Here is a 27,030-nt window from a genome sequence, read left to right as displayed (position 1 = left end):
AAATATCTCTTCTATCACTCTGTCATATAGCCATATAATTTGCATTCGAACCAGATTCGCTATTATTACATGCTATCAAAGTTATTTGTGCTTTCATCTGCCCCAAAAAACGGCCAATACAGTCTACATTTATAATTACCCTGCAAATATGGCAGTTGCTAAAAAAATGACAAAATAAAATAATACCATTCTTGATAATGACGAGTACAGCATGTATACTCCATGTTTAATATGGACGAGCCATTTTTAACCCAAAAACAATAAGAAGTTGAAATGAAAATGTATTACATAAGTGTAATATTTTTGAAAATACATACTTCGTATATTTACCTTATGCATAAAGTTTTTGAGTTTCGACATGCTCTGCTTATGTGTTTTGAAACTCAAACACTGAATTTGATTTGCATTTTGAGATATTGGTTTTTGTTTGTTTTTTTTTTTTAGTTGAACGTTTTTGAGTTATTCATACGATTTTACAAATATGTGTTTTCCGATCTACAACATAATTTCGGTCTTATTGTTTTCAGTCTCACGCACATCTCTTGTATTGTTATGCAGTTTATATACATATCCAGATATTACATACAACATCCACATTTCCTTGCATTACAACAAGCAAAAAAAAAATATATATTTATATGTATATACATATGTATGTGCATATATTATAATGTGGAAATACATATGCAAAATCCGACGCGTACGTACAAAACAGACACATACATAAATATATAGATATACATACATACATACGTATATACACTTGCATAAAAAATATAAACTTTTAAAATGTCTGGGGATCTTGTGGTTCAAGGGGAAAGGGGGAGTGTGGATTACGGTAATTTAGTAGATATTTTACTCGTTAAATTCATTTATACTTTACAATTTACTTTAGTTTACTTAACAAATATAATCATTTTTTTTATAGCTTTATCCGGACAATAAGAATAGATAAATTATTTAATACCATTAACTCTATCTTATTGCGTAAACTTATCTATTTAACAATTTTATTTAATGTTAAAATGCAAAACTTTAACTGCTTTACAATTGTACGCTCTTGTTTCACATAAACAAAGAAACGCTTTATAATTTTATCCTGCGATACGCATTTTATTGACCAATGTGTTAAACAAAGCACAAATCATCAATAAGTTTATTGCATTTTAATTAGTTTAAGCGAATATATATTTGCTTCTTCATATCAATGCGTGAAGATACTAAAAAAAAAAAAAAATTGTTCAAAAAATAAAGAAAAAGGGGAAATAATAACCACACATCATTTGGATTTAATTTATGTGAATATATGTTACACTTTTTTACAGCGGATCATTTGAAATGCCCAAATACATATATATATATATATATATATACATATATATATAGGCAGTTCAAATATTTAAGTTTTTTGTGTTTTTTTGTTTTGTTTTATATATAGCCAACGGGTTTTCGTTAAAGCTTATTAAGAGTGCACAACGCAACAATGCCACACCATTGAGCAAGTTACTTCACTAGTTAAGATTTACCACATGCATTTTCAGTAATCCCACCAGGAACACTTTCCCACTTCCTCTTCCTCTTCTACATCATTGATAAATGAAGTATAAAGCAAGTGCTAGGCATCTCCCACCATAGCTGCACCGTGATGTTGGTGTTGATACTTTGTTGAAGTTATCACAGCTGGCGGCAAGGATTCCTGTTGCTCTCGTAGCTGACGGCGTCGCTTCTTACTCCAGAGCTCATGGCAGTCTTGCCACGTAGGCAATTGAGGCGTTGGCATTCTGAAAAAATTGGCAAAAATAATAGGGGAAATCTCTTACATTGAAACCGGATGATTATTGTCATACTACACTACTCACTCATCGGGATTGATTTTTTTCAACCAAGGCGAACGAAGCGCGTCCTCGGCTGTGATACGCTTATCCGGATCCAGATCCAACATTTTATCAAGCAGGTCAAGGGCTGAAGCTGGCATAAACTCGAAATCCTCACGAAGGCGACGACGATGCGTTTTCTTCTGTTTGAGTGTATGAAAGAGCGGCAATTTGATTACATTTGGCCACACCGCTGGAATGGGTGAACCGCAGATCTTTGAAATTGTCTCCAATTGAGCCATTTCTGCATTAGCTTGAAAAAGCGGACGCTTCAAGAATAATTCTCCCAAAATGCAACCGCATGACCAGACATCTATTGACGGACCGTAACGCTCTTCACCCAACAAAAGCTCCGGCGGCCGATACCACAGTGTGATTACTTTGTTCGTATAGGGCCTCTCACGGTCGTCGGCATTGTAAAGACGTGCCAAACCAAAATCAGCCAGTTTCACTTTGCCCCTATAACAAAATGGACGAAAGAAATACTGCATTAGACGCACATAATCAAATTCTATTTGATTCAATTAGGAAATCAACGAAACTGTTTCTTCTTTTGCTATATTCGATGATGATGATAACTGCTTTAATTTTAGTTGACTTACCTATTGTTCATTAAAATGTTGGAACATTTTATGTCGCGATGCAAAAAGTTCTTTTTGTGGCAGTAATTAAGACCATCTAATAGCTGCTTCATGATACTAGCATTATTTTCCTCATTGAAATCGACCATGCCGGACTCAAGGAGTCCCATTAGATCGTGATCCATGTATTCGAATACCAGATAAAAAGAGCCCTTATCTTTGCGAAACTCGACAGCATCTTGTTTGTCCGTAACGATTTCATGCAGATTGACTATATTGCGATGATTCAATTGCCTCAGGATTTTAATTTCACGCACAGCCGTAATTGGAAAGCCCTCCTTCTCGTGCTCCAGTCGCACTTTTTTCAAAGCGACCATATCGTTTGTGTGATGATCTCGAGCTTTATATACCTGACCGAACAACAAAAACAAAATGAAAAACATCATTCGGAAATGTTCAAGAAAACTTTGAATTAAACATACCTGTCCATAGGTACCCTCGCCAATCTGGGCAATCACCTCAAACACATCTACACACCTCTCACCCCAATCTCGGACATTATTACGAGAGTCCCGCCTATTGAGTATCACCGGACGACGACGAGTTGCACCACCTGCGGCAGTGCCAGATGCATTCGCATTGCCACTGGGCGTGTCAAAGTCTTCGGGACTGTCGATAACATCATCGTCGCCACTGAGTTCCTCGCTGCCCGGTATTACTGGAGGCATTGGTAGATTGAGAAGGCTTTTGTTAGCATTGCTGCTAATAGTCTTTTCCTGTTCGGGTTTGGCTTTGCCAATGATGCTGCTGCTACTACTACTGGTGATGGTGGTGCTGGTCGTCATGGATATATCCTGTGGTGATGGCGTTGCCGTGGCCCTCACTAGATCGGCAGCATTCATACCCGGCGGCATGGGCAATGCCGTCAGACTCTTAGGTTTTTGGTTATTCTTGATAGGCGTTATTGTCGTCGTTATCATTGAAGTATCTGGCACATCAGAATTTGCACCTGGATCATTCTCCTTATTGGGCATTGGAATGTTGTTAATATCCAAATCCGATTTACCGCTACTGAGAACTCCGTTGGGTGTAGCGGTCGTAGCCGAACCGGAGCACGATCGCATATCTGTTGTTTGGGGCGTGTGAGCGGCTTCAACCTCCACGGAGGAGCTGTTTTCATTAATGGTCAGTGCCCCGTTGCTATTGCTATTCTCTTCTTGCCGTTCAATGATCTCCTTGAGTGCCTTCTGGCGTTTATGTCGATCTTTTACCAGCTCAGCGAAAAGGCTTGTCTCGCTAATCTTTTTAATGTACTCCTCGCGTTTATTTTTCAATTCCCTTGAAGTGGGTGATCGCGAGGTTGAGCTGCGGCTGCTACTTGAGCTTGGCGATCGTTTACGGCTACTGGGACGATGACGCAGCTTGGGAGTAGAACCACCACCACGTCGATGATGATGATGATGCTGTGATCCTGGGACTCCGCCTGGTGGCGTTGGAGGCGAAGATTCATAGTACCTGGAACGTGAACTTGTTCGAGGAGATCGCGAATAGCGCGAATCAACCGCACTAGAACCAGTCCCTCCACCAGAGCTTCTCTTGGAAGATCTCGTCGGCAAGGGCGGCGAGGGGGAAGGATACTTGTGCTTATGCCGGAACATATTTGAACTACTGCTACCCGATACATTGGCACCACCTCCCACTGGTGATTGTCGATTGCGGGAGTGCTGTAAACTGGGACTCCTCGACGCACGCCTCGGATACCGGTCTCGGCTATAACGATCATATTTAGCAGGATGTTGTCGCCCACTGCTGCTGCCATGATCAAAAGAGCTTACTGACACGGAGAGATCACGATCCCGCCCCTCGCCAAACTTTCGCCGTTTGTGGGGCGGTGTACTTGGCTGGTGATGATAACGGTCTAACTCTGAGGAAACACAAATAATTCGACACTAAGTACAATTTAATTAGACATGAGGTGTTAAAAAAATACTCACCCGGAGAAAGGCGCTTCAATTTTCGTCCGTCACCTTGCCCAGGTCCTGAATAGCGCGGCTGATAGGCGCCATGGCCATGAGTTAGACCATGCCCATGACCATGTACATGACTGGGACGATCCTCCTTAAGCGGACTCTGCACATAGCGAGAATTTCGCGTATCACGAGCACCACCGGCACTATACTGTGAGGGCGGAGGAGTGCGCGGTGAGGTGGCTACATAACGCGGCGATCTATGGCGATTATTTGCCTGCTTATTCGGTACGGTCACCTGCAGCGATGGACTTGGTGTCACCGACGCCGAATCAGCATAATAGGAGGCATTATTACTATTGGGAGGACGCCTAGCTGGCGGTGTGCCCGGTCCTGGGCCCGGCGATATGGGACTACTTTCTTTGAGGGTACTGGAAACCGTACGCGTGGTATTCAGGCGTGCCATCGTCGGAGTCGGCGGCGTGTAGCGTAAGGTATTCATATCGTTATCCAACATGGAATCTAGGCTTGAATAGGATTTCGCTCGTTTTCGTTCCTTTTTACGTTTTTTCGATTTCTTCTTCGATTTGTGTTTGTGTTTGTCCTTTTTCTGCTTCTTCCGCTTCTGCCGTTTCATTTCGGCCTCCAGTTCGTCAGTGTCAATAGTATCACTAGACATATACAACTCGCGACCCCATATTTCTTCCTTTGAGCAACTACTTTTCGATGCCGAAGCGTGGGTCTCGCCTCTGTCCCGAATATTCGATAGCGACGATTCCGCTTCAATGCCCAGCCTTATGCTTTCATGTCTTGTCACATCCTCCTCTTCGGTTCCCTCCGCACGCCTTCTTTTTGGATAGAATTGATGGGCATTATTAATATATACTTTTATTTGAATTTAATATGAATTTTATTTTACCTGTTGTAGCCATCATAACCACTAGCTGCTGCTCCCGACGCTTTTGCTTTTTCCAAATTGTTCTTTGCGAAACGCATTGACGATTCTGTAGATTGCTTTGGTTTTTTGTTGAGAGCATTAGCATCCGAATCGAGTTCGCCTGCCTCTGGATCGGAGAAATCCTCTGAACTGACATCGGAATACTCCACTAAAGCGGTGGCAGCCGCAGATGAGGCATGCATCCTGAGCAGCGAAGCCGCCGGGTGCTGTTTGTTTTTGTTGTTGTAACTGCTGCTGTTATTCCGTAATTTCGTTAATTCGATTTTTAATGGCCTGGATCTATGGAAATTGTCAGGGCTAGTTGTTGGACAGGCAACGTTTCGGCATCGGATTCTTTTTTCACAAATCTTGCCTGCGCGAGAGTTTATGGTCGTCCGCTGTTGCTGTTGGTTTTTAGCTATTTACATCGCGGACTAAGGGAAGTAGACAAAAAGAAGAAAATGAACTTGTCCTATTTTTACATAGTAAGCTTTCAGATTCTGGATATTGCTTTAAGGTGTAAGGTGTTTTCAAAATAGGTTCACGGCAATTTGCGGTACTGTTTAGTTACAATTGATTTTACTTTTTTTTTTGTCACGAAAATAAAAAGAAATTTGTCACTTGTCTTATCGTTTTTAAGGTTATAACTGTCGAGTGTGGCCAGTTTTCGGGAAGAGCGAAAATCCGCATTAATGCCACGTTCAGTTGAAGAGTTTCTTTTCTTTGTCAAACTGCAATGGTTTTTTTTCACTCTGAAGAAACTAAATTCAATTGCCGATTTCGAATAATTTACATAAAATTGAATTTCATATATTTTGAAAACACTTTCCAACACTTTTCACACTATCCACACACAGTGACGTATTTTTATTACTGGCAATGTGTGTGCGCCATCACACGCACATACGTATGTGCATATGTACATATGTATGGATATGGGTCATTTTATTGTTCTTGCTTGCATGACTTACCAGATTTCACGTTTAACAATTATGCAAACTTCGTTTCAATGTCATTTAATCAAATACTTCTTGTGCACATCATAAGCTACGTGTTTACGTATTTGTTTTAATTGAATGCTATAGCTCACTTGCTGGACCATACCATTAATTTTCAAATTATTGAATAACACGTTTTCTCGGCCTTCAATTGCGATTGAAATTTGCAGCTGTTATTTATATGGATATTAGCCGAATACTCGCGAAATGTTTAACATGTTATGAAAAGATTTGCTCAAGCATAAATTATACATTTCATGGCATTAGAATCTTTCTGGAATCGCATTCCGCATCCATCTATTGGCTAGTAGTGCTGGAAAGCACATCAAAATAAAATCGATACATCGATGAAGGCAACATTTTGCATCGATAGTTTTACCTTTCCGATGACCGATGACTTTTCTGACCCTCCCAATTATTTTGCCCCCTATTTTAAAGTTACCCTTCAACATGCGATCTAGGATGACGATATAGCTTTTTAAGAGCTAAAACAGATCAGTTTGTAAATACAAGTTCTATTACAATTAAGAAAATATGATGTCTGCTAATGAGCTTTATCAATGTTTTACCGAATTTGTTGTCAAAAATGTTTTCACAATGTAAAAGAAACCTTTAGTTACACATTTCAATACACATTCAAATATACCCAACCGATTCTTGTCATGTTCAAGAACATTGAATATACCAATGACAATTTTAAATTAAACACAATTGGGAATTTAGCTGATTTTGTGACCATTTATGTGTGCACCAAACAAATAGCTACAACACTGATCTAAGAAAGTGCTGTACCACTATCTTTGCATTACTTCCCAACACTGGTTAGATGGCGTTTGGTATTCAAAAAAAAAATCGGCTTGTTTGTTTATGTGGAGGCATGTTGTTGATCAAATAAATAGGATTGTTTATAAGTTAAGATCGGAAATAAACAAAGTAAACCATGTTACCTGTTCGAAATTATGGCGAAACAATTGAAGTAAGTGTTTAGTTCTGTGCAAGTGCTGGTTTTGTTGTTGTTTAATATTGTGATACGATCTTTCCATCTCAAGGAATATGAAGTACAGCACTTGCTGGGCAAGGGAGGATTCGCGAGCGTCTACAAAGCCAGATGTCGGCGAACATATCAAGATGTAGCCATCAAAATGGTAAGATTCTGCAGATTGCGCTATACAGGGATATATTATTTTCTAATATTAATATTTATACTTTTTTTGTTGATATCAGATTGACAAAAAGCTGATACATGGCACTGGACTATCAAGTCGCGTTAGACAGGAGGTGGAAATACATTCACGTTTAAAGCATCCGTCTGTTCTGCAGTTGTATACGTTTTTCCAAGACGCCAACTATGTGTATTTGGTATTAGAATTGGCTCACAACGGAGAACTCCATCGGTATATGAACCAGCAAATGTCACATCCTTTTACCGAGGCGGATGCTGCAACCATATTGCAACAGGTGGTTGCAGGTCTCCTGTATTTACACTCTCACAATATTATGCATCGAGACATCTCATTGTCCAACCTATTGCTCAGTAAGGACATGCATGTCAAGATCGCTGACTTTGGCCTGGCCACTCAACTTAAGCGGCCTGATGAGAAGCACATGACCATGTGTGGTACGCCCAATTTCATATCTCCAGAGGTTGTTTCGCGTTTGTCCCATGGCCTTGCAGCAGATGTCTGGAGTGTGGGATGTTTATTATATACTCTTGTAGTTGGGCGACCTCCTTTTGATACAGACGCCGTGCAATCCACACTAAACAAGGTGGTGATGTCAGAGTTTATAATGCCAACACATTTATCCTTTGAGGCCTGCGATTTAATCGAGAAGCTGCTGAAAAAGAATCCCCATGAACGCATTTCTTTGGAGCAAGTCCTCAGACATCCTTTTATGTCAAAGAGATCAGCAGGAGCAGAAGAACCACAATACAACAGTTCAAAGCCCGGCGCTTGCGACTTTTATATGGAAGCTCAAGGTCAAAGCGTTGCCAGCGGTGACAGTGGAATCGTTACTTTCGCCAGCAGTAAGTTACACCTCATATTTTATTTTCGCGTTGTTGATATATTAAAATTTCAGATGAGTCAAGAAGTTCACAACGTTTGCGATCCATAGAAAAGTCGGCTCAATCATCATCTAATCCCCAAATGTTGCCACAAATTCAAGAGGAATATGGTTATTGGCAGCCATCGACTGAACATAAACCATATCCCATGCCCTTATCATCCGATAATGCCGAATGGGAGAGACTCGGAAGCAAAGGGAACCAGCCGCACACAGCAGCTTCAGTTATAACTGAAGAGCAACAAATGCGGGTTCCACCATTGAACACAATTCGATTACAGCCAACGCGATATAAGACAAAAAATGCCATTATGAGTATTTTGCGCCATGGCGAGGTCGTATTAGAGTTTGTTAAATTCCGAAGCAAGTTAAATGAAGATCGCGTAACTGATATATGCCGCATATCGGGTGATGGACGTCGCATTATAATCTATCAACCTGATCCTGGAAGAGGGTTACCTATCAGGGAACAACCGCCGCCGCCTGAGTCCCATATAGCAGGCGACAAAAGTGTATATAACTATGACAGTTTGCCTAGCAAACACTGGAAGAAATATCTATATGCTGCACGATTTGTGGGTCTTGTGAAAAGTAAAACTCCCAAAATAACCTACTTTAGTTCATTGGCCAAGTGTCATTTAATGGAAAATATGATTGACTTTGAGATGAGCTATTATTCTGGAGCAAAGTATGTGAAAACTTCACCTGGTGAGGAGCTTAAGTTGTACAATAATTATGGTATGCTACTCTCGGATTTGGCCTGCCCCGAGGCCAAAAAAATGATTGAACACGGGAATGAATGCTTCAGCCATTGTATCAATATTTGCAATGCCCTTGAGCTGGCCCAACAGTCAGCCGATAGCCGAAATACATGTTTTCCCGTCACAATTGGCCGCCGACCCCTTACAGATGTTTCACATTCGCAGCGCTTCGATGGTCTGAGGGATACCACAAACATTGCATACTCGACACCCAAGTCGCATCAGGTGAGTGTTATTTTTCGCCAACTCCTATAGGTGGCTCCCCCCTGTTCCAGTTGATCTAACATTAAGAATTTGCTTTTGTTTTGTTCAGGGTTCAATTAACTTCTCCATGAGCACAATTTCCTCGGTACAGAATGGTTCGGAAAGTGTCTCTAGCACACATTCACATGCTTCGAGGGCCCAGATACAGGCCTCTCAACAAAATGTGCCCATCAAACGCATCAATATTCCTGATGTTGGCATTGCCACTGAGGTGAGGGTCAAAAGAATTGAATTTCGCTTCAATTTATTAAATAATTTCCTTCATTCTCTTAGCTCTCCCATGGTATTGTGCAAGTGCAATTCTATGATGGATCAATGATATCATTGATACCAGAGATTCAGGGTGGCGGCCTTACCTACACCCAGTGTAATGGAGTTTCAACCTACTTTCCAAAATACGATGGCGATTTGCCCTTAGCAGTTAGGGATCGACTCGCCCAGATACCGCAGGTGAAGCTGAGACTGAAGTGTGCTCCATTGCTAAGCAATCATCGAAAAGCTGACAACATTGCAATGACTCCGAAATCGACGACGCCGTCAACGCCCTGCTACAATCGGATTGTATTATAAAATAGAGGCGGCACTATATTATCTGATTATCTAAACATTAAGTTGAAAGTATTTGTGAAACATTCTCCTTTTTTTTTGCTCTTAAGGATAATATATATTTTTGTAAGTTTATATTCTTCTAATTAAACGTCCTTTTTCTTGGGGAAAATACAGATATGTGTCTAATTATTTGATCTCTATCGAAAGTCCATATTTGCAGGATCAACAAGATCCTCTAATGCAGAAGGCATATGTCTTTTTGAGCTAGATTATATTCTGTCAATTGCTTCCTAAAATCTTTGAATGTTGATGACAAAAAGCCAAGTGGAAACTTATAAATTTTATTTATGAAATATTACATTAGAATTTTTGTCAATATGAAAATTGTTTTTTTTTTGTATATGTTTTTCTTTTGTCAGATTATACATAGTGGTGGATTACGTATGTGTATGTTACAACTTTGCAAATCTATATATTATAAAATATAATTTATGTAATATATATATATATATGTATATATGAACATAAAACTACAATGTTTAAATTACTAATTACTCATGTAAAAGTATTGTATTTGTTGTTTGTCAATTGCATTTGAATTAAAATCCTATTGCTGGTTTCTTCTCTATTTGGGTTAAGATATAGACAGAAACAAGAAAGACAAGCGACAAATTTTCCGATATACATAATATATGTATGAATTAATATTACAGCATGCAATCGTAATCAAAAAATGTTTACTCGTCTTGTATAAATTTATGTAAACTTTTATCAGCAATTCAGAAGAATCAATTTGAGCATAATTTATTTGAAAAATTGTGTTTTATTTGATTTTTATTGTGTTTGTTTGTTGTTCGTTTCTTTTTAAAGTGTTTCAACATAAAAATGAAAATTATATCCAGTTTGATTATATCAATTAAATAAAAGGTACAAAAAAAAATAAACCAAAAAAAAAAACATACATCTTAAAAATGGATTTAGTTCTCAATTAGACGGTTATATTTATGGACGGAAAATGCTCAGTAGAAGAGAATTTTCTACTAACTTCTTTTGTGGACTTAATGGATGCGTTGCCAATAAAGACAGTGCACAGCAAATCGTTTTGGCCAATTGCATCTGCTGGCCTACAATGATATTTTTTTCTTGTTTTTTGTTTTAGCCATAAATTAAATTAAATATATATAAAAGGTAATGCATGAAATTAAATTGTAAATCCACAGTAAAAAATATACTATATAGGTTTTTAAAACACACAAAAATCAAAAAGCTTTTGTTATTGTGTTGTTGTTGTTTTTGTTTTTCATTGCATTGTGTTTCGTTGTGTGCGGTGTGCCAAAATACATTCACGTATATGTATATAGATGCATGTATATGTATGTGTGTCAAAGTAGCGCCTCACTGTTCTTTAAGCTCAAATTGAATCTTCTGAAATATTTCCTAGAAGCGATCTTTCGATGTGGCGCTATACTCGATTTCGTTAAGATTTTGTATTTCCTGCAGCTCTTGGAATTTCTCATGATCCCTTATGTGCGCATAATTGGCAGACAAACACATCAGATAATGGACCAAACTAAGGATAACCAATAGCGTTGACAATGTGGCCAAGATGAACATTACCTCGGCATTCTCAACACCATCCTTACAAAATGCTTTAATTTCATATTTCTCGCAAACTTTCATGTCCTCCAGTTTGGTATTTGGTGGGAACATGAAATCTACAAATGAATAACATTATATTATTTATATTCATTTTTGATTTGTATTTTACTTACGAAATTGTGTCAAATCGATACAGCTAAGCGAATGCTCCACACTGGAGCACATATTCCAGAACATTGTGTATATAAAGGTGACGACAACCAAAAAGCATAATATCAAACTCCATACAAAATTCAGTAAATATGTAATGCCCATTAGAACCGCACAAGAGATCCGTCCACCAACACGGGAACGCCAAGCTCTATAGACCTTATATCTTGTTGATCCAGTCGCCAGAAAGCCGACGAAAAGTATCATAAATCCAAGAGCAGCCATCCCAGCCGCAATTATCACAAATATCATTTGCACTGCCTCAATCCTAGAAAAACAGTATGGATTGGGATTAGTAAGTGGAAAAGAGATCTCATTTGGGGGTAAGGATTACTTACCATATCAGACGCAAGTGAAAGACTTGATCAACCATTATGACAGTAAGTGAGGCTCCACGGTACATGGTAAAACAGAAGATGCCAACACCAAGTAGACACATTAACGTGGCTATTAGTGTGGCGTATGGTATACGCGCCATGCATGATTGGCAACAGTCACCTGAAATAAGTTAACATTGTCAATACCATATGATCTTTTGCTTAATCTTATAATAAAGTAGTTTAGTTAATCTAGAGAAATGTGCTCAGAAGATTATCCCTTTGTAAGCTTCTCTTTTAGCAGAATGTAAGCCAAACTAAAGCTATTAACTTTATAATTAGTGAACTCAAATGATGATTCATTTTAGTGCTTTAATAGTTTAATAATTGTAAATAGTTTTTGGTGTAAAAGAACTAGATTGATCTCGTTTCCAAAACGTTTTCCAAACTTAAATCAGTTTAGTTATCCAATCGTTTTGAAATTTATATATTTGAGAGTGAATAAAGGTATTGAATTTATGTGGAAACGAAAGCAAAAAGGAGATTTCAAAAAAAGATTTTGCATATCTTTTAAGTGCGATAAAAGAAAGAGAAGAATTGAGAACAAAAATAATTGCATAAATGAGTGAAATACATAATTCTTAAAATTATTGTGTAGATACATATAAGTATACATAGAATCGTGACTTTCTCAGAGTAGGTATTACATATATGAAAAGTGACGAAACGATACAGATAAGATAACAATTAAACATTGCGCGGCAATGAAATGCAGTGGGAAAGAGAGAAGGTGAGGTAGGAATGAGAGATACAAGAAAAAAAAAACAAGTGATTCACATATATGTAAAAGGAAAGAAAGTAGACAAAGGGTGGAAACAATTATTAGTGCCTGGATCTAACGGAAGGAAATGCCTATAAGCTTCCGCTTTGGGCTCAGGTGCTGCTGCTGCTCTGTGCTCTGTCTGTGTGTGTGTTTAGTAGTCCATACCTTCACCACCTCGCTCTGTGTATCTATCCAAGGAGTGGTCTGAACGATACGAGCTGCGTCGTCGATTCTGTATGCTGCCCCCGCCGCCACCGTTCCCATTCCCATTATAGGGATTATTGTTGTACGCTCGCGTCGAGACTCCTCCATCGTCCTCAAAGTTCGTCTCGAGAAGAATTTCCTCGCGTGGATCTCGTATGCGATCACGTTTATTACTTTTCCCCGACATATTGTACAATGGAACGTCAAATGCTTTTTGTTTGTTTGCGGATAAAAAGAGTTGAAAACAATGTAACGGCCGAAAACGTTCTCAAATTAAAGTGCTTTTTTGCTCAATCAAAAAAGATGCCCCGCTCACACACACACACGCATACACACACTGTGAATGACACACTGCGACGTCATCGAAGACAACCGATTCTACAGGTATCAACATACATATATATATATATATGTATATATAAATGGGAGCCTATCGTATGAAACGAAACATTCGTGGAAGAGAGCAGTATCAAACTAAATAAATGTGTGTGTAGTGCATTGGTGTCTACCTAACCACATTAAGAGAGAACTTCAGTTTCGAGTTCGAGTTCGAATCGATAATGAAAATGCCAGTAGAAAGAATAAGTTTTCTCTTTGCTCTCTCACACTGCTTGCTTGGGTTGGGTTCTCTTTACATTGATAGCGCCAAAGAGCTTATCTCTCTCTCTCTCTTTCTCTCTCATCACTCATGAGGCGTTGGTCTTGGTCACAAGCGAGCCTGGTTGTGGGATCTCTGCTTAGGTCAATCGGTCACAATGGTAATGAATCATTAAGTGCACTAATTATACATATGACCACCAATTGAAAGACACTTACAGCTTCTGTCCCTTATACATGATTCATACTTCAGCATAATAAGGATGATTGCTGATCATTGAAATATATGTACATATTATAGCCGGGTCTAAATCATTCAAAGTGTGTTCTTATCAAAAATATGATCACCGTTTTACACCTTTCTGCAGAGGCGGCATCTTTGCGAGGGGCAAAAAAACAAATTCCGTGTTAAAGAACGATATCCAAGACATATTTTCATTCAAAATGTTAATTTTTTAGCATAGCCCAAATCCTTTCAAAATCTGACACACTTAAGCTGATCAAAAATGATATATCTTCAAGAGATGGAAACGGTTTAGTAGCCCCAAAATCAATTTTGCCCTTGACCGACCGAAAAACCTCCAAATTTTGCAATAATTCGGAGATTTTCGAATCCACACCTCAAATATGTATTTAAAATCAAAACAGTTTTCTAAAATCTTTTCTTGTATTCATTTGAGACTTTCCTTTGATCTTGGAATTGTGGTAAATAAAGAAAATTATTATGGGTTGCAAATTTGTAACATATTCGAGCAAAAGAATTTTAAAAAAAATCATCATAGATACACATAAATTAACATCTAATGCTAGCTCAGAGGATAGATATTTGGGCCAGGATGCTTACGGTTAGTTACGCTTCGGTAAAACAAGACGTTGCGGTTACACAAACTAACTAAACTAAAGAGGTGTTGTGCACTTGAAAGTAAGTCGTCCGTAACCACAAGAGTTTTTTCCGCCCCACCATATTTCTATACCTGCCTTAAGACCTTCTCTTTGGAGTACCATCATCATCATCATCGTTTGGAGTCGCCAAATGTGTGTGGGTGGTTGGGTGGGTGGGTGGCATGTGCGTTGCAGCTTACAACATTGCGCAACCATAAGGCGAATAGCAACCACTAATTAAAGCAGAAGGCAACGTCAAATGGATTGCATTTCTCCTTTCGCTTTAGTTATCTTTCTACAATTTATATAAAGTATATAATTGCTTAGGAATATGAAGAAAATATAATTTACCGAGACTCAAGAAAACATTTCTATAAGCAACCTTTCCGTTGAAGAGTTTTTCTTTAACGAAATGGTGCATACTTTAGGGAGCCCTCAATCTCATATCTGTAGATTGGTTACTGATATTTAATCGGCTCTAGGAGAACTTAGTTTTATTGGCAATATAAAAATAAAATATTTATTAGACGGTTTACAGCCAACAATTATTATTCATATTTTCTTTCTTTGAACCAGAGGTTTATTTAAATTAGATAGAGGATTTCCATGCATCCAAGTATCCTTAGTTTATTTAAGCCAAAGTTTTCACTTTGTAGGCCACCCAACTTTTGAATACTAGGCGCAATAATTCCTTTTGCCACAATTCTACAATTGTCTATGCACAGAAGGACTAATGACCTCTGAAAAACCCATTTGCAGCGCTCACTAGGAAAAATAAAATGCATCCACATCTAAGATTCTAACCGCCTTAAATAACAATGACTAGCCACACACACACATTGAGGAACAGGAAGAATAGGGAGGAGGAGGAGGCGAATCGCTGGGCGCGTTGAGTCAGATATGAATCGCAGGCGCGGAATCAGCGTGGAACATTAATTCCGGTAGCGTGCAATGACTCCAAAGTGCGCGCGTTAAGAAGACACAACGTATTGTTGATATTTAAAGTCTCTCTAAATATGCAATTACGATTCAACAACAAACTAAAAAAGAATGTATAGACACGTTTCTAAAGACTTTGGCAGATAACCAGAAAGAAAATCTTCAATGAAATGTTGTTCATGCATATCTGACTTCTATGCTAACCCGGTTGAAGGTGTTGTTTAGCCTTGTTAGACTATAAAAATGACACCCGTTTGTGTCTTTTCATAATATCTAATATCTGAAAGCTACTACAATCAACTGCGATAAACGAATTATGGCAGAGATTTAAGAAGAAACTTAAATGATGCCAAGATACACCCAAATAAAATGCTCTTACACCCATAATTAATGAAATCCTCTGCTAATAAACATATTTAAAATGGATATAATAAGAATGAAAGATTATTTTCTGGTCATGGTAAAAATTTATTAGACACTTGTAATTCTTTATATATACAACTATATCTATATCAACTAGTAAGTTGTGAACTAGTAAGTGTTTTAGCATCTAATGAGAAAACTCAAATATTCGGACTAATAGATCTAAGTGCTAAGGATGAAAGGTCGGTCAAGTCAATGAGATTTTCCTGAACCTATATTTTTGAACCCAATAAACCTATTCCCAGCCCAGTTATGACAATGGCAAACAGGTAGAGAAAAATAAAAAAGTGAAAGTGAAAATAAATATAGCAGATTTCGTACTTTTCTGCCAAACCCCACTAAAGGGTGGGAAGAATTTCTTAAACTAAGTTTTACCTAAAATTTTATATATTTAATTTTTCTTATTTATTAGTATTTCTAAATAACTTTGCCATTGGAGCAAAGGAATTTATTAAAAGAAATACATGAATTTTATAATAACAAAAAACTACAACAATATTTGCACATTTCAGCCAAAAGCACATCCACAGTCTAAGACCCATTGGAAGGGTAATAAGCAATGTCAAAATGTAGCTCAACCGAAAATTGGGTATATTACTTTTTGGGGGGGCCAATTCAATTGAAGTCAGAGCCTTGAACTGGTTATGGCCAGAGGGGGAGTGAATGGTTCATCAACTGTTTCTGCATTCTAGACAACTCAAAATAACAATACATATTTGGCACAAATTGCGATAGACGAAGAAGGATCATGCTGTAGGATTATGTTTAATGGGAGACACTTATATTTATTGAACATGATTTTTAAGGGACTCAAAGAAGCCTTAACAAAATCCAATGTATATTTTGTAACCAAAATTTAACCTTTTATATTTGTATGTATGTAAGTAATCCGATCTGATTTACCATATACCATTTACATTTACAAACATACATACATGGACATACATGTATGGGTGTTAAAAATTACAAATTTAAAATTTGGATTAATCCAACACTTTAGACGTACCCATTTTCGAGATTCTTGTTCGTAAGATTGAATGCAGCTTTCAATTTACAAAAAGCATTTATGCGGTCGTGTAACGCGACTGTTGGTGTTGAGTGTGTTGTTTGTGTGTATAAGTGAAGTCGTCGCAAACAAAACAAGTTTTCTTGAGTAAGTATATGTATGTACGTGAGAGGTGGTGGCAAATGGAAAATAATAATAAAGAAACTCGCGCTCAAATTTTCCTTTGCTGAGCTGAATTATGCATATTACAATTTTTCACTTATACACTTGTCGACGACCTAAATAACATGTTGATTATTATAATTCGATGATTTTCGTTTCAATTAAACTTAAATGTTTTAAGCTGGGATTACAGAACAAAACTCCCAAAACGAACACAGACTGGGAGACACGACTTTAACGCGTTGTAGCTCTTGTTCCATACAAAACATATGCAACGAAAACAAAAAACACAGACATAGAGCTTCAAAAAAAGTTATACAAAATACTACGAAAAGCAAACTGGTACTGAGAGATACATTTCAAATGATTGTGGTAATAGGAGTACTACAAGATACGAACAACCACTACTTGACAGTGTGGCCAACTCACATTTCAAAAAACTGTATCGATGATAATATATTATCTATCGATATAATTTGATTATCACTATTTAAAACAAACTATATAAAAATTAAATTTTTCAACTTTCAAGTTAGTTTATTAATTCATTGAGGACATGCCGTTTTTTACAACTAAAATTTTAAATATAATCAACCAAAGTTGAAAAGAAAATCAATACAAGTTTTCAATAGTTTTTGAAAAACTTATAAATCAGGCACATGTCGATTTCCCTCAAAATTTAATGGATGGTAAATTTGCACAAGTTTCAAAATGAATACGTACATACAGACATAAAGCCACAAGCTAAATTGAATGTTCGTGTTTTTTCTTTCCTAGCGTGATCTTACACAAACCGTGACACATCACTAGTTTAATAAATACTGCACATCTCTATCATCAATTTCGTAAGATTATTTAGCCAAAGAATTCGGTGTATATTTTTTTTTGTTATGTTAAATTTGTAAGCAATATGTTGCGTACAATTAAGTCTCCAATCAAAGTTATAGTGCGTCCGGCCTCAGCATCGGCCTCGGCAAATGCAGAAAAACTGGATGAGATTCGGGAGCGGTTGGCAAAGGGACCAAGTTTCCAGGATTTCATCCAAAATCCGAATAATACAAAGAATGAATGGGATAACTACGATGGTAAATTACGTCGCGAGAAGGTCGAAGAGCAACGCCTTCGGCTTCCTCCATGGCTAAAGACAACCATTCCTATGGGAAAGAATTATGCCAAGATTAAGGATCAATTGAGGGAACTAAAGCTTTCCACAGTTTGCGAAGAGGCACGTTGTCCCAACATAGGTGAATGCTGGGGTGGTGGCGAGCACGGGACTCAAACAGCAACAATTATGGTACGCATGACCTGTGTGACATCTGTGTTGATATGAATTCAAACTCTGTGTTGTTTTTTTCTGATGACAGCTCATGGGTGATACTTGTACACGCGGTTGTCGCTTCTGCTCGGTAAAGACAGCCCGAGCACCGCCACCACTGGACGAGAACGAACCCGTAAACACAGCCAAGGCGGTGGCATCTTGGGGCTTGGACTACATCGTGCTGACATCTGTGGATCGAGATGGTATGTACAATTAATTATGGATGGACAAGTTATTGAAGAGTGTTTCTTATTTTACAGATTTGTCGGATGGAGGCTCTAAACATATTGCACAAACTGTTAAAGAGATCAAAGCACGGTAAGGGATATAGACGAAAGGAAATTGGAATCATCGTATATATCTGAATTTTTATAGTAATCAAAATATATTCGTCGAGTGCCTAGTGCCGGATTTTCGCGGCGATTTGGAATGTGTGAAAACGATCGCCAACTGCGGCCTTGATGTCTATGCACACAATATTGAAACGGTTGAGAAATTGACACCGTTTGTCCGAGACAGACGTGCCCACTACAGGCAAACTTTAAAAGTACTCAGCGAAGCAAAGCGCTTCAATCCCAATCTTATCACAAAGAGCTCCATTATGCTGGGTCTTGGCGAAACCGATGCCGAGGTGGAACAAACTATGCTGGATCTACGAGAAGTTGGTGTGGAGTGTCTTACTTTGGGTCAATACATGCAGCCCACTAAGAAACATCTGAAGGTTATTGAATATGTAACACCAGAAAAATTCAAGCACTGGGAGGAGCGTGGCAATCAGCTAGGATTTCTATATACTGCCAGTGGTCCACTTGTCCGTTCCTCATATAAAGCTGGTGAATTCTTCATTACGAGCATTTTAGCAAATCGTAAAAAGCAAAATGATGCGCCTAAATAAATAGTTAATGAATTCGTTAATTAGGTTTACATAATATAACCAAATTTGTAAATTTTTGTTGCGGAATAGTAAATGCCCCATGTATAGCTATATTTTTATATAATTTATGTATACATGAAACATCAAGCAATATAATATTTAGCTTTACCGTATACTTTGCAACCGGCTAAACAAAACGATTCAATTGTTGTAAAATTTTACATTAAAACCTGAAAAAATGACTACGAAAATATAGTTCATAGTTGTCGAATTATGGAGTAATGCGACCCTTTTAAACACATTGTATGAAACGATGCGCTCCAGCTTTCTGTTTTGTCTGCAAAATAAGTAGATGCCTCTGACGTGTAGAGATAACGATAATATTGGAAAATTTTTAAGTAAAATTGTGACAGAGATTAAGAATTGAGTGATTAAAGCGTTGCATACTTCTCGGGTTAAAATCAAAAACAAATACAGAATGAGTTTGATTTTTTCTTTTTTATTACATATATTAACATATTATATATATATATATATATTTAAAAGACAATGGGTTTCGCTGTTTTTTGAAATCATTTAAATGGAAGACTCAAAAAAACTTTTCTTTTTCACAGCCAATTAGATAATTACTGTCTAATAGATTATTTCTTTAGTTTCTATAAATAATTGGTATCGAGACAAATAAAGCTTATTGAATTAGATTAATGGTAACCAAAAATACGCAAACAACTGACCAAACTATTACCAACAGAAGCCATACATTAGACTTGAAAGGACTTTTAAACTGATTGGCAACGCCACTGCCCAACAGTTCGGAACAAGTCCGTCTGGCAAAGTAAACTAAACATACAGGAATTATGTATTGAATGCCAGTACCAGCATAACTTCCAGTAAAGGCAATCAGACTGGATAAACTCTCAGTGAAATATGTCACGCAAAGTGGTGGGATAATCGCACACAGAGGAAAAATAATACGAATAAACCAATGATACGATTCATATCTTGACATATCTAGAAATAATGTCTGCAGATTATTTCTCAATGTTATGGCAATAATGGGATAGCTAGTCGATAAGGTAAATACCGGAAATAGTGCCAGGAAATAATCAATGCCAATAAGCACAGCTGAAGCAAAATCCGTATAGGGTACATTTTGTGGCAAAAAATTTAACGTATAAAGAATTTCGACGTGTTTGAATGCAAAAATACCAGTCAATGCTAGTAAAATGTAAAATGAACATATAAAAATGTAGTCAAAGGAAATGATTTTAGCAATCATCTTCTTTTGTCTGATAGGCGCTAAAAGGCTGGGCAAAGAATGATGACACATAAAGGAGTAGACACAGGCTCCAAATAATGATGGGATCCCGTTAAAATCAACGCTCACTGGATGGCCTCTTGCTCCTTTTGTGATCAGTATCTTAAGAGCTAGGCCGATCATTAAAGTAAATGCTGAAATGGAAAGATTTCTAGTTTATAACATTTTATGTATAATTTACAAATATATGTATGCTTACCCGTCCATCGAAAGAAGGCTGTGAGTATTTGCAAATATTTTGTCTTTTGAACATTAAATGCGGCAAATGGACCGAATATTACAGTGAATGCAATTAGAAATACTCGGTACATGCTTAGCCTTGATATAGTGTGTTCCATCCAGCATGGACTATTTGTGTTATTCTTGAAATCACCCGGCCAAAACATCAAATTCGAATTACCATAGTTGGTGACATTTTTATCATCACTGGGAATAGTTTTAGTGTGAAATTAGTTAATACAGACATTAAATTCTCATTGGACTTTTAAATTATTTGAGTTTATGATAGGTTAATAATATCTTATATTCATCTTTTCATTGTCATCAATCTAATTATACGGGCGGTTTCTTACGAGAGCAGCTAGTCCAACTAACTGCGACTGTCAAATTTCTATTCAATTTGTACGGAAATTGATCTAAAAGAATCATTTTATTATTCAAAAACTTACCACACAACGTCGCGTAGACTTCTTGCTACGGCAGCAGAGTAAATGCTCAAGTCTCCATATAGATAAACAATGAAACACAAATAGAATAATGTTCGTCCGATATCGTTGAAAAACAATGTTGCCATTTCACCCAGTTCGAATTTCTTTGAAAGCTGATAATAGTGAAATTCAGCGCTCTGAATGGTCAATGGGATCCGTTCTAGTTCACCACTGTCACCACCCAACAGACTAACTTCCTCTTCTTGCCTAGATGCTGCCGATGCAGCTTCATCATCCGCTTCGCTGTGTTCTTCAGAATTTTGACGATGCCTTAAGACCTGTAGATTCTGCCAGTTATTAATGGCATTGGCACAGGCCATAGTCTCTATAACAAACGTCACTGTCATGTAGCTCATTGAAGCTAGCAATACTATAACTATGAGACTCAGCAGCCATCCTGCCTTGACGAAAACGCCTGGTAATGTTAATGCACCCGTTCCGACAATCAGATTGAATATGAAGATGACACCAACCTGCATAGAAAAGGCATCGATATATATATGAAAGGAATAGGCAGAAATATTATCTACATATGCCACTCCTCCTAATTAATTTATCGCCAACAGGGTTTATCAAGAAATGTTTGTACCATATATATACATCTGTACATACAGATGTACAGATATATGTATTTGTTTAACAATGGACAACAACAAAGGCCAAACATCTCTTTCAAACAGATTTGTTAGTGTAGGTTATTTTGTTTAAATCCTTACCAAATTTGAGTAAGTAGACCCAGACGTAGAGGCTTCACCATCCACAAGACGTCGGCTTTGGGGGTGCCGGTTTTCAGGCATTTCTAGCAATAGTTAATGTTTTCAAAATAATCACAATAATACCGATGCGACGAATCCAAGCAACAATACAATTACAAACACAAACATTGAATGGAAAACGGCTACCCAGTGAACATCATGAAGCTCACCCAGAGACTTGTAGCCCAGCAAACAACAAATTCAAACGAAATGTAACGGATCTCCCAAGGATCCATGTTTGGAACCATAATTAGTAACATACATATGTATTTGTTTACAGTAAAATCAATTGGGTGAAGCATAATCAATGTAAACAAAACATGAAAGAATTATTCCTTTTAAAGAATTCCGCTGTTTCAAAGCCGACTTTAATTGGATTGAAATTATAAAGAAAGCTTATAGACACTATTTTCATTTTTTTTTATTCAAAATACCAGATGGTAACGTTTTATCTTTACAATTATACACAAATTAATTAAGTTCTTAAATAGGTCTTAGAATTGCATTGGTAAAAGCACTTTAAAGTTTTAAACAGCTTCTGGATATCGGTATAGTGTTATTGCTTTCTAGTGAACCATATATACATACATATATATGAGTAACATCACCATCAACCAACATTTTTAATAGCCGACATCTGCACATTAATGATATAAAGAGTAAAAACCTTTTGATTTTTTTTTTTCTTGTTCTTTTCAAAGCAGAGTGTTGTGTGGATAAAGTGCTTCTAAGCCCCAAAAACGAGGCGTCAATTTTAAAGACATCCACTTACAAATCAAGGACAAGGAACACTGACTGAGCTTGGCAAAAACAAGGGAGACAATCATATGTTTCTCTTTCTAATTGACGTCAAATCAACAAACCATAAAAACTAGTTTCACATTTTTGTTTATATTAGAAATCTAACTATAGGCAGCTAACTTATCAAATCAGTGATATAAATCAAAAATATTTATACAAAATTCATCAATTGATTAACCCCAAAAAAGAAAAAACAAAAACAGCGATGCATGTCGTCAGTTTATGCATTAGTAGAGCAACCAACAAATGAAATTAAATTTACAAAAAATTATTTCACAAAAAAAAAGTAATAAAGTATATACATTTGTATATATATATATATATATATATATTATGCTCTTTATGCAGGGAGACGTATGTAATAGTATATATTTTTAAAATAATCAAGTTCTTATATTACCTGCGAAATATTACGTTTCATTGATTTAGTTTTTAGTTTTTCTTAATATTAGTTAAATTATTCTTACGATTTATATATATCTTCATTATTTACTGTACGTTTTATGCATCAATGTGTTGCGAATCGCTACAAATAGACGTACAAAGTATTCGTATTCAGCATTAATTTGTGTGACACAGGATCTCAGCTTGGGTTATGTTAAAATATTATTATGATTTCCATTATTTTATGTATATATATATACATATATATATACTGTTTACATGCTTTCCTATAGTGTTATAGTTGTTACTTTATTTTTCATATGGTTAGCATATGCTTAATGTTGGGGGCCACAAATATTTACTTTTCATATGTATATTATACACACATACACGCAACCAAATGGTAAACGGCTAAATGAACAAATTTTGCATTATAATAATAATAATATTAATTAGTTCTTTAATTGATTCATTTTGTTGCTGACAATAAAATATGATTAGTTAAAATTAAAAACCAATGATTGCAATCCAAACAATGGTTACATTACAAACATAGAACGTATTAACTTAAAAACGATGTACACAATAAATGATAAATGTATGTAAATATAATATTATTTTAAGGATTGGTGGTTGGTGGGGATGAAACGGGGGGACATTGGGCGGGTCGGGATTACTTTTATCTTGATGTGATTAACGTTTCATATATATGTATAACAGGAATTTGATAACAATAACAAAATTTAAATTGATAGACCAAAATGGTGGTACATGGATTACAAATGTTAGCAATTATATATGGATACAGATACAGAGTTTTTGAGTCTGCACTAGACGCCAAAATAATTTAGGTGCAGCAGCAATTTGCAGCCTTATAAGATATAAACACGTGCTTATTATTGGTGCTTCTTGCGTGTGTGCGCTTTTCTCTAAGATATTTTAGGTATAGGTATAATTAAAGTAGAGTAGTTCAACTTCAAAAGATAGTGTGTAGAGAACATAATAAAGATTAAGAATGTTTGTATTTGTTATGTTTACAATTCAGTCTGAAAGGCATAGTTGTGTATACACATTTCATATCACCTATTTCGAATAATTTGATGTTTTTAATTGTTTCCCTTTTCTTTTTGTTTTTTTTTTTGTGTTTGTTTTTTCATTTTTTTGTTTTATGTTTTTTGTTTTTGTTTTTTTTTTTTTAAATACGCATAGATAATAGATGATTTTAAGATTCATGTTTCTTTAAGTATAATTTCGACCACTTAACGGTATCATATATAATTTAATGCAAGTACGGAAAAGTTGCTGTAAATTTCGTTGCGTTAAGTTGGGAATAAATATATATATGTATAAACCTAAATTTGGTACCCAAATACAAGTTTTTTGTTTTGTTTTTAAATTTCACATTTCATATTTGGTTTAGTGTTTGTTTGTTTGTTTTGTATCTTTTCTTTTTTTGTTTTTATATATATATATATATGTATATCTCGATAGCATACTTTTTGCGTTTTATATATGCGGTTGTGTGTCCAACTTCTGTTTGCTTTGAGGGTTTGGTTGCTACAATTCTGTTTTCGCTTCATTCTGAAGACTTACTCTTCATCCGAGAAATCGGAACTTTCGCTTATATCACTTGAAAATAGCTCTAGCCAATGATAATCACGTCGATCAACATATTCCCATAGATAAATCTAAAGAATGAAATAAAAAATATATGTAAGAGTTTGTATTCCGGTTTGTGATTGTTAAATATACAACTGCTAAAAAGAATTTAGGGAATCACATATATTTGCATACGTCCTATTATCGCCTTTGCGTTGTTATAAAAAATGTATATAGAAAACATACTTACATCCAACAAATCGATTATTTCATTTTCTCTATGCAACTTTCGAGCACGAACTGGTAAACCAACATCGACAATATCGCCATTGGGAAGAGCGTGCTTATAGAAACATTTATTACCAAATGGACATTTTCCTTCGCCCTTTTTAAAGTATTTACAGTCCTTGGCACCCAATGCGGCACGGTAATCGTTAAGGAGCTTGTCTTTCTCTTCTTTAGTTTCCACCCAAAAGGCGCTGGGACAGACAAAGTCCGAGCATACGCGACATTCTGGGCAAGCTCTGAAATGTATATGGTAATAGGTATTGAGAGCTGTGGGGTAATTATTGACTTTGGACTTACCGCGTTATTTTGTGCTCAAACTGTTTGGCCTGGCGCCATGTACGAATGCACTCCAAGCAAAATATATGATTGCAGTTGGGCAATATACCGAATCGTTTCTCCCTGCCAGCTTTTTCCATGATGGTATCAAAGCAGATACCACATGTTTTATCCTTGGAGCGAGCAATTGCAAAAGAGAGCTCCATAGCTTGCTCGTGTTGTTGCAAGCACTCACGATTATGTTTTTTACGCTGTGCCTGATCTGTGGGGTGCAGGCAATACTGATCGCACATTTCGCATAGCTCCATGTGAATGCGATATGGACAATATTCGCCATAGGCACAGGGACTCTCGTATGGACAAATATCTTCTAAAGATCCAGCTTCCCCGTATTTAATTGTCCCTACATCATTTGATGACGGTCCGCCGACAACTTCGGCCCATGAGATCCCACTTTGAACAGCGGCACCAGCAGCATCTGCATCTACCTCGGATACCTCGTGATCATCGTTATCGATCTGTTGATAGGAGTCGTAACTCTTCTGGCCAGGCACAAATATCGGTGCATTTGCCCAATTTCGGTGGCCATGGCTTGTGCTTGGTTTTACATGATTAGCGTCATTTTCATCGGCTGAAGCTCGTTGTTGTTGTGGTTGTTGCTCACATTCAGTTTCGGGGCGACCACGACTCAGATCATGGGAGAAGCGGCACAGCTCCCCAAAACGACATATTCCCCGCACATAGTAGCGGCATAGTGTCTGGCTTCGACTAAGACCAATGACAACATTTGAAATGGCTGGATCGCTGCTGCAACTGGCGATTTCGGCACTCATTTTGCTCGTAGAATTGCAAAAGGTTTGAATTTTCCTAGAGCTGTCAATTCTTGTAGTTGACCTAAAATATAAATTGAAAAGTGAATATATGTAACAAATATAATAAACTTTCAGTTCTATCCTGCTTGTGCTTGTTTGTAAATGTAACTGACGCATTTATACACATATACGTATATATATATGTGTACAAATACTTAGAAGTACATGCATACATATGTAAAAGCATGTTCATATCCACTCATGACCATGACTTTGATGTTTGTTCACGTATGTATATGCAATCATCAATTTGCAATTTAATCCATGCATACATATTAACATATACGCGTAAATAATTAAATGTTAGCTAAACTTACTCAGAATTGTTTTACTTATTTCGTCACTTCAATCACAATCAGATTTTCATGACAGCACAGCGTTGCCAGAAGCGAAATATCCACAAGCCAACCTCTCGATACCGATAGCCTACATCGATTGTCAACGAATGAGGCGACTGTGATATATAGGCCTGACAAACTAGGAATACAAATAATTGAAAAGCATGAATACGCCTACTAGATATAGCTACATATGTACTTTGAAAGGGGCTTTACCAAATGCGCTTCATTTATGAAATGCGGTTGGATTTTTCCCTCGTTTCAGCTTTATTTGCTTTCCAATATTTTGAAATATATCCGAATATTAAATGAAAGAAAAGCAATTGCGATGTTGAATGGTATT

At 36.8% G+C, this 27,030-nt stretch overlaps 6 protein-coding genes across 9 annotated transcripts; 2 read left to right on the top strand and 4 right to left on the bottom strand.

Annotated features, from left to right (window-relative positions):
• Window positions 1-833: 833 nt before the first annotated feature.
• Window positions 834-6,667, bottom strand: LOC6642936 (cyclin-dependent kinase 12). 3 transcript variants are annotated; one of them, XR_006954752.1, is made up of 8 exons: window positions 6,331-6,666; window positions 5,342-5,793; window positions 4,450-5,270; window positions 2,938-4,379; window positions 2,477-2,865; window positions 1,860-2,333; window positions 1,527-1,781; window positions 834-1,220 (listed from the first exon to the last, which is right to left on the bottom strand). XR_006954752.1 is itself a non-coding variant. In XM_023176193.2 (7 exons), exons 2-7 carry the CDS (start codon window positions 5,560-5,562, stop codon window positions 1,616-1,618), a joined length of 3,510 nt encoding a protein of 1,169 aa, XP_023031961.1. In that variant the 5' UTR covers window positions 5,563-5,793; window positions 6,331-6,667; the 3' UTR covers window positions 1,267-1,615. The 3 variants fall into 3 exon arrangements, 2 of the variants coding, with proteins under 2 accessions (XP_023031961.1, XP_002065852.1); XM_023176193.2 differs by lacking the exon at window positions 834-1,220 and having other exon boundaries at window positions 1,267-1,781; window positions 4,450-5,267; window positions 6,331-6,667; XM_002065816.4 differs by lacking the exon at window positions 834-1,220 and having other exon boundaries at window positions 1,267-1,781.
• Window positions 6,668-6,991: 324 nt separating this feature from the next.
• Window positions 6,992-10,168, top strand: LOC6642935 (serine/threonine-protein kinase PLK4). The gene is made up of 6 exons (XM_002065815.4): window positions 6,992-7,333; window positions 7,407-7,502; window positions 7,582-8,383; window positions 8,437-9,407; window positions 9,496-9,657; window positions 9,720-10,168. Exons 1-6 carry the CDS (start codon window positions 7,298-7,300, stop codon window positions 10,014-10,016), a joined length of 2,364 nt encoding a protein of 787 aa, XP_002065851.1. The 5' UTR covers window positions 6,992-7,297; the 3' UTR covers window positions 10,017-10,168.
• Window positions 10,169-11,196: 1,028 nt separating this feature from the next.
• On the bottom strand, window positions 11,197-17,142 carry LOC6642934 (neuronal membrane glycoprotein M6-a). 2 transcript variants are annotated; one of them, XM_015178280.3, is made up of 4 exons: window positions 16,996-17,142; window positions 12,143-12,302; window positions 11,768-12,072; window positions 11,197-11,710 (listed from the first exon to the last, which is right to left on the bottom strand). In XM_015178280.3, the coding sequence occupies exons 1-4, from the start codon at window positions 16,997-16,999 to the stop codon at window positions 11,433-11,435; spliced, it is 747 nt and encodes a 248-aa protein (XP_015033766.1). In that variant the 5' UTR covers window positions 17,000-17,142; the 3' UTR covers window positions 11,197-11,432. The 2 variants fall into 2 exon arrangements, with proteins under 2 accessions (XP_015033766.1, XP_046868222.1); XM_047012266.1 differs by lacking the exon at window positions 16,996-17,142 and adding an exon at window positions 13,110-13,608.
• Window positions 17,143-17,977: 835 nt separating this feature from the next.
• On the top strand, window positions 17,978-19,549 carry LOC6642928 (lipoyl synthase, mitochondrial). Its single transcript, XM_002065813.4, has 4 exons — window positions 17,978-18,451; window positions 18,522-18,678; window positions 18,736-18,793; window positions 18,851-19,549. The coding sequence occupies exons 1-4, from the start codon at window positions 18,068-18,070 to the stop codon at window positions 19,368-19,370; spliced, it is 1,119 nt and encodes a 372-aa protein (XP_002065849.1). The 5' UTR covers window positions 17,978-18,067; the 3' UTR covers window positions 19,371-19,549.
• A 375-nt stretch (window positions 19,550-19,924) lies between these two features.
• On the bottom strand, window positions 19,925-22,263 carry LOC6642927 (transmembrane protein 104 homolog). The gene is made up of 4 exons (XM_002065812.3): window positions 22,091-22,263; window positions 21,336-21,847; window positions 20,867-21,093; window positions 19,925-20,801 (listed from the first exon to the last, which is right to left on the bottom strand). The coding sequence occupies exons 1-4, from the start codon at window positions 22,169-22,171 to the stop codon at window positions 20,038-20,040; spliced, it is 1,584 nt and encodes a 527-aa protein (XP_002065848.1). The 5' UTR covers window positions 22,172-22,263; the 3' UTR covers window positions 19,925-20,037.
• Window positions 22,264-24,766: 2,503 nt separating this feature from the next.
• On the bottom strand, window positions 24,767-26,770 carry LOC6642926 (probable E3 ubiquitin-protein ligase makorin-1). Its single transcript, XM_002065811.4, has 4 exons — window positions 26,667-26,770; window positions 25,499-26,371; window positions 25,164-25,437; window positions 24,767-25,002 (listed from the first exon to the last, which is right to left on the bottom strand). Exons 2-4 carry the CDS (start codon window positions 26,308-26,310, stop codon window positions 24,904-24,906), a joined length of 1,185 nt encoding a protein of 394 aa, XP_002065847.1. The 5' UTR covers window positions 26,311-26,371; window positions 26,667-26,770; the 3' UTR covers window positions 24,767-24,903.
• Window positions 26,771-27,030: the final 260 nt, after the last annotated feature.

The sequence above is a fragment of the Drosophila willistoni genome, assembly GCF_018902025.1.
Source record: "Drosophila willistoni isolate 14030-0811.24 chromosome XR unlocalized genomic scaffold, UCI_dwil_1.1 Seg41, whole genome shotgun sequence".
Classification (NCBI taxonomy): Eukaryota; Metazoa; Arthropoda; class Insecta; order Diptera; family Drosophilidae; genus Drosophila; species Drosophila willistoni.
The sequence above is the reverse complement of the archived record's forward strand: the minus strand, read 5'-3'. Positions and strand labels throughout refer to the sequence as shown.